Below are 7829 nucleotides of genomic sequence, written 5' to 3' on the forward strand. Positions count from 1 at the left end.
ACTTTGGATGGTTCTTTGAGGAACAGGCCATTTACTCTTTTGGCTTCTACTTCTCTAGTGTATCTCTTCAGCCTGCTGTCCAGAGCTGTGAGCCTTTGTTTGGCAGTTTCGAGGGCCTCACTTATGGACAGCTTGGGGTACTTCTTCAACCAGGGCCTGTCTTTCATCACACTTTTCTGCACCTCTGTTAACTGGCTAACATCTCTCTGTGCTGCGTCGATCTCTGCTTCCAGCCTTCTCTTCCATATAAGGTACTGTTGGTGACGTGTGTTCTTAATCCTGTACCCAAGCATCTCCAGGATTACGGTTGCAGTGGCATATACAAGCTCGTTGGTCTCTGTTATGGTGGTAGTTGAAATGTTGCGTAAGGCTGTGTTCACATCCGCAAGCAAGCTTTGTGATGTTGCTTGTCTAAGAAGCTATTTAAGTAATAGGCAGCAGTTTGTAAAGGTAGGCAAACAAAAGTTGTTATGCATGGATATTATTTGTGGTGTATCCCCATTAGTTTTTAGGGCCGGCACTCCTCAGGGTTGCTGTCTCGGTCCCCTATTGTTCAGTTTGTTTACACATGACTGTGCGCCAGATGTGACAACAACAGCCTCATTAAATTCACAGATGACACCACAGTGATTGAACCAATAAGTGACAGTGATGAGAGGGCCTATAGGAGGGAAGTGGAAGATTTAACCATATGGTGCCATGATAACAACCTCTCTCTATATGTCAACAAGACAAAATAAATCATCGTTGACTTTAGAAAGATCAGAGCAATCACGTTCCTATTTGGAATGAATGGGTCATCTGTTGAAATTGTGGACAGTTTTAGATTTCTTGATTTACACATCACCAACACCCTCATATAGACTCCAACACCAACTGCATCCTCAAGAAGGCACAGCAGAGACTGTATTTTATGAGGCATCTCAAGAAATTTGGTATGAGTACCAAAACTGTGTGTGTGTGTGTGTGTGTGTGTGTGTGTGTGTGTGTGTGTGTGTGTGTGTGTGTGTCTGTGTGTTACCTGGTGAGATGTTCTGACTGTAGCTATGACCCTTAACCAGGAAGGGAAGTGGTTGATGTTTGCAGACAAGAAGGAAGTCACGGTGTCACCGTAGTCAGGTTTATGGAACTCCGCCTCATTCAGACCATCAATTAGAACAAGAGATCCCTCCCCATTACCAGGCCGACTGTCTGCACACCACACAATCAAACAGAAGAGAACAGAATGACAGGGAATGGAAGATAGGAGGAGAGGAAGAGGAGAGGGGATTATTTAAAGAACATTTTTGGTCGTCTTTATACTACTCAGAAACACCTCTCTCTGCCTGTCTCTCTGGCTGCCCTCTCTCTGTTTCTCTGTCTTGTCTCTCTTCTACCTGTCTGCAAGTCCATCTGTCTGTCTATCTGTCCATCCATTTGTCTGCCAGTCTTTCCATCTACCTAGCCGTCCATCCCTCTGTCTGTCTGTAACACACCTCTGTACAAGGAGTCCAGAGGTTCCAGGATTCCTGTCCTGAGGGCAGCAGTGGGGTCCTGGACACAGGAGCGCAGACTGAGCATGCTCTGTAGGTGTGGCTCCCGCAGAAGGAGCTCGTGATAGGCCGAGAGCTGGGGGGCGTGGCACAGCAGTGCCGCCATGTTGTGGACAAACTCAGGAACCAGACAGGTAAAGGTGTTATCAGCCTGACAGTAATGATAGGACACAACCTAGAAACCAAGAAAGAACGAAAAACTTCTTTATCTTTCGAGATCATTCTCGGGTCAAAAGACTATTTGTTTCATCTACTATCACGGTGTTGTGGCTCCGACCTTTGACCTCCTTTTAGTGATGCTGGTGTTCGAGGACTAGAAATTTATTCTACTATAGGTCTCTCTGTAAGTCTCTCTGGATAACAGTCTAAGTGCTAAGTTAAATTGCTAACTGCATAGTAGGCAATAACACATTGTTATAAAACTCCAAATGTTATGTCTTTTCAATCTTAAATTCTGCGTCGAATGTTTTTGCTCATTTCAGCAACAGCAGTAAACTAAATGAGCTGCCAGCCAATCAGGAGTCGTCAAAATCATGTCACCCTGTTCAATATTTCATCACAGAGATGCATTAATATTTCATCAGCGTGTCAGAAATAATGGGAATGTGACTCACTGTGTGTGCTCATTAAGAATGAATTATGCTATGGGGATGTAATATCTAGAACACAACTAACATGTCTGCCATCCATATTCCATCAGAATGACAGGTAAGCCCATGAGACAGACCTGATGTCTGTCATAGACAGAGATCAGATAGAGCTGTTATTGATTATAGACAGAGATCAGATAGAGCTGTTATTGACCATAGACAGAGATCAGATAGAGCTGTTATTGACCATAGACAGAGATCAGATAGAGCTGTTATTGACCATAGACAGAGATCAGATAGAGCTGTTATTGACCATAGACAGAGATCAGATAGAGCTGTTATTGATCATAGACAAGAGATCAGATAGAGCTGTTATTGACCATAGACAGAGATCAGATAGAGCTGTTATTGATCATAGACAAGAGATCAGATAGAGCTGTTATTGATCATAGACAGAGATCAGATAGAGCTGTTATTGACCATAGACAGAGATCAGATAGAGCTGTTATTGATCATAGACAAGAGATCAGATAGAGCTGTTATTGATCATAGACAGAGATCAGATAGAGCTGTTATTGATCATCGACAGAGATCAGATAGAGCTGTTATTGACCATAGACAGAGATCAGATAGAGCTGTTATTGATCATAGACAGAGCTGTTATTGATCACAGACAGAGATCAGATCGAGCTGTTATTGGTCATAGACAGAGATCAGATAGAGCTGTTATTGACCATAGACAGAGATCAGACAGAGCTATTATCGATCATAGACAGAGATCAGATAGAGCTGTTATTGATCATAGATAGAGATCAGATAGAGCTGTTATTGACCATAGACAGAGATCAGATAGAGCTGTTATTGATCATAGACAGAGCTGTTATTGATCACAGACGGAGATCAGATCAAGCTGTTATTGACCATAGACAGAGATCAGATAGAGCTGTTATTGATCATAGACAGAGATCAGATAGAGCTGTTATTGACCATAGACAGAGATCAGATAGAGCTGTTATTGATCATAGACAGAGATCAGATAGAGCTGTTATTGATCATAGACAGAGATCAGATAGAGCTGTTATTGACCATAGACAGAGATCAGATAGAGCTGTTATTGATCATAGACAGAGATCAGATCGAGCTGTTATTGATCATAGACAGAGATCAGATAGAGCTGTTATTGATCATAGACAGAGATCAGATAGAACTGTTATTGATCACAGACAGAGATCAAATCGAGCTGTTATTGATCATAGACAGAGCTCAGATAGTGGGTACCTGTGCTGCCAATCTCCCCAGTGCCTCCTCCTGTTGTCTCCTTAGATCTGAAGTTCCTGAACAACTTCCTTGGCCCAGAGAACCATGGGCGAGGGAGACAGACTCCCCATCTAGAGAGAGAGAGAGAGAGAGAGAGAGAGAGAGAGTTTACAGCAACAACATTCTCATTCCAGATCAGATGAACTCTCTTTCTCTCCCCTTACATTTGGATGCTGCATGCGGTCCATCTGAGGCCGTTTGCTTCATGTGATTTCCATGGCAACTGAGAGCAACCAGGCGAGAGATTATGGTGGTTTTGCCAAAACCTACATTGCCGACAATCACCACGCCCCTTTTTGCTGTTGGGTCGTCACCGCAGAGACGAGTATCCACTTCCTGGAATAGCCATTCCCTCCTGGTGAAGAGCCAATCAGTGGTCAGGCTGGGGACTTCAAAGAGGAGGGGCTTTAGAGCGATGTCCGGGGGCCGGTATGGCGTGAACTGAACTGAGAGCAGAGAGAGATTAAGAAGAAAAGAAGAAAGCCACTTTATTTTGTCATTGTATTCTTATAACGAATTGTATCTTTACAGTGAGTGTGTTCTCTACATGTAACCATCCTACTGTATAGGAGCAGTGGGCAGCTGCAGCACCCGGGGACCAACGTCTGTTCTTCTTTCCATTGCCTTGCTCAGGGGCATAGGTATTAACCCTAACATGCATGTCTTCTTGATGGTGGGAGGAAACCCATGCAGACACGGGGAGAACATGCAAACTCCACACAGAAAGGACCTGGGACGGCCTGGGGTTCAAACCCAGGACCTTCTTATTGTAAGGCAACAGTGCTGACCACTGGGCCACCTGCTGATCCTGTTCTTGTCAGGGTAGTGTTGCTCTGACCACTGACCTGCTTGGTGTTGATTTGTTTCTGGTATTGTTAAAGTAGAGCTGAGATTTATTTTACATTTCTACAGATGAGATGGCTCAACAAAATCTTAATACCTGACATTTAAAGCTGCAGTAGACAACTTTTCAACCCCCCTAGCGTTTCCAAGTGGTATTATTGTTTGCAATGCTGTTGCAAAAACAACTGGACCAGTTTCCATTTTTAAGCAGCCTGGATACTGCCCATAGGAAAAAAAACACCCCCCATCTCAATTAGAACTTGAAACGCCAGTCTCAGTGCTACCACTGAGTGGTGCTGTCACTTTCCCTATCGTTGAGTGTTTCATTTAACAAAGTATACATATATACATCTATATATATATATATATATATAGCGTTTTTTTCAGACACCGTCATTAGTGTTGATGAAAGTGCTCAACAAATGAGGAGCAGAATATTAAGATAGATGTAGGAAAAAAATAAACGTTTTTCCTACATCCATCTTTATATATACACACACACATGTGTATATATACACACACACACACACAGTGTGTGTGTACGTATAGGTGAATGTGTGTGTGTTTACCTCTGTGGTCTTGTTGACTACGAGTCCCAGAGTTCTGTCTGGGCATTCTGAGGGAGGTTCTTAAGGGGGTGTGTCTCTGCTGCTCATCCAGGTAAGCCAGGTCCTCCAGGTGGGCGGAGCTAGTGGCTGGAGAGGAAATGTGTTCAGCTATGTTTAGACTGCAAGCAAATCTGAATCGTTTCTCAAATCTGCTCTTAAGGGCAAGCTGTCCACATTGTTATTGTCAAGTGATCAGATCAGACTGGTGTGATCAGGCATCACTGATGCGTTATTATGGATCCCACTGCTTTTCTGGCAAGACACGCCCTGCATAGCATCCAGGAGCTAGGATTCTAGGAAGACCCATCCCTACTCTGCCTCTGATTAGCTAACCTTACACCTAACTCCGCCCTAACCCTAACCTTAACCAATCCAACCAACGGAGGCAACGAGTACTGGCCAATCAGAGGCAGAGTGCCCAGAAAAGCAGTGGGATCCATAATAACGCATCACGGATCTGTCTGCATCACCTGTTTCACCTGACCTACACGTGTCTGCATCACCTGATTCACCTGACCTACACGTGTCTGCATCACCTGATTCACCTGACCTACACGTGTCTGCATCACCTGTTTCACCTGACCTACACGTGTCTGCATCACCTGTTTCACCTGACCTACACGTGTCTGCATCACCTGTTTCACCTGACCTACACGTGTCTGCATCACCTGATTCACCTGACCTACACGTGTCTGCATCACCTGTTTCACCTGACCTACACGTGTCTGCATCACCTGTTTCACCTGACCTACACGTGTCTGCATCACCTGTTTCACCTGACCTACACGTGTCTGCATCACCTGTTTCACCTGACCTACACGTGTTTGGACTATGGGAGGAAAGCCACGCAGACACGGGGAGGACAGCGAAATAATTTGATGAAAAGTAACGAGTTAAGTTAATATTGTTAACTTAACTTACAAGTTATAGTAGTCATAAGTAAACATTCAATTTTAGAAAGTGACTGCCGTGTGTGAAACTGCCTGCTATTTGCTATACAGTATACTATATTCACCTTCCTCCATGCTGTTTGTGTACGAATTCTAACTCTACAATATCATCACTAAACACTGCCCTCAAAAATTCCAACAGTGCAACTGAAAATGTAGTGTCCAATGCATGGACACTACAATATGCTACTGATACCAAAATACAATGCTCCACCTCTGCTCTGCACTGCTCTGCAACGCTTCACTGTTAAATATTACATGACATGACATGACATTCCAGTCATTTAGCCGATGCTTTTATCCAAAGCGACTAAAACAAGTGCATCATTTAACGTAGGAGATCCGGAGAACTACTAGTCATCAGAGGTCATAAGTGCATCAAAGAAGCATCTAAGAGCAAAACCACTTGATGGACGAGAAGAAGACACATTGTGACTCCCTATGAGACACATTATGAGTCCCTCCCATGAGACACATTATGACAGCCCGTGAGACACATTATGACTCCCTATGAGGACACAATATGACTCCCCATTTATGACTCCCTATGAGACATATTATGACACCCTATGAGACACATTAGGACTCAGTATATTACTCCTAATGAGACACATTATGACTTCCTATGGGACACATTATGACTCCCCGTTAGACCATTATGACTCCCCATGAGACACATTATGACTCCCTGTTTATGACTCCCTATGAGACACATTATTACTCCCCATGCGACACATTATGACTCCCCATGACACATCTCATGACTTCCCATTTATGACTCCTTATGAGACACATTGTGACTTCCTGGGACACACATTATGACTCCCCATGAGACACATTATGACTCCTCATGAGACACATTATGACTCCCTATGAGACATATTATGACACCCCATGAGACACATTAGGACTCACTATATTACTCCTAATGAGACACATTATGACTTCCTATGGGACACATTATGACTCCCTGTTAGACCATTATGACTCCCCATGAGACACATTATGACTCCCTGTTTATGACTCCCTATGAGACACATTATGACTCCCCATGAGACACATTATGACTCCCTGTTTATGACTCCCTATGAGACACATTATTACTCCCCATGAGACATCTCATGACTCCCCATTTATGACTCTTTATGAGACACATTGTGACTTCCTGGGACACACATTATGACTCCCCATGAGACATATTATGACTCCTCATGAGACACGTTATGACTCCCTATGAGACACATTATGACCCCCTATGGAGAGCCATATTGAGCGGCTCATATGTAGCGAATAGTGAATGAGTGAACGATCCCAGACAGCTTTTTTTAATTATTTGTCAGACAGAGGATGTGTTCACCCCTTCCACCATGTAACCCCTCCATCACCCCCACCCCAACCCCGGCTCTGGAACGTCATGCCAACACATGATCAGGATGACGGACAAGTATCCAGCATACTCTCTCTCTCTCTCTCTCTCTCTCTCTCTCTCTCTCTCTCTCTCTCTCTCTCTCTCTCTCTCTCTCTCTCTCATCTCTCTCTCTCTCACTCACACACACACACACACACACACACACACACACTATGCTAAATAGAAGGGGATGTAAAACACATTTCTACTTCAGCTAAACTGTGCAAAATGAATGTTTCCCACAAACCTGATTTATAAACACGATTACCCAGACCAACAGGTGTGTGTCCCAACACAACATGTCAGCTCCACGTTCAAGTAAACGTGGACGACCAACTGCTAGTACAGCGGCTGTGTGTCCTGCACTACATGGTGGTATACTATAAACAGACACGCTAACTAGCAGAGTAATCCTGAAACACACTGACCTCCTCCGGTTCCTCCTCAATGTAGAGTCCAGCTGGCTGCCACAGTGTAACACCAGTAACACGCCAGTAACACTACACTATGATGTAACACCAGTAACACACCAGTAACACTACACAACGCTGTCCCAGTGTAACACCAGTAACACGCCAGTA

General features: G+C 44.0%; 1 protein-coding gene across 1 annotated transcript in view; it reads right to left on the bottom strand.

The window, feature by feature from the left end:
• Nucleotides 1-5915, bottom strand: part of tanc2a (tetratricopeptide repeat, ankyrin repeat and coiled-coil containing 2a) — a 65658-nt gene extending 59743 nt beyond the window's left edge. The window contains exons 1-6 of the mRNA XM_056287555.1: nt 5906-5915; nt 4852-4977; nt 3604-3885; nt 3401-3510; nt 1476-1707; nt 1022-1191 (exon numbers count right to left, since the gene is read on the bottom strand). Coding sequence (XP_056143530.1) covers nt 1022-1191; nt 1476-1707; nt 3401-3510; nt 3604-3885; nt 4852-4977; nt 5906-5915 — 930 coding nt within the window. The remainder of the gene's footprint in view (nt 1-1021; nt 1192-1475; nt 1708-3400; nt 3511-3603; nt 3886-4851; nt 4978-5905) is intronic.
• Nucleotides 5916-7829: the final 1914 nt, after the last annotated feature.

Source organism: Lampris incognitus, chromosome 10 (assembly GCF_029633865.1).
Source record: "Lampris incognitus isolate fLamInc1 chromosome 10, fLamInc1.hap2, whole genome shotgun sequence".
NCBI lineage: Eukaryota > Metazoa > Chordata > Actinopteri > Lampriformes > Lampridae > Lampris > Lampris incognitus.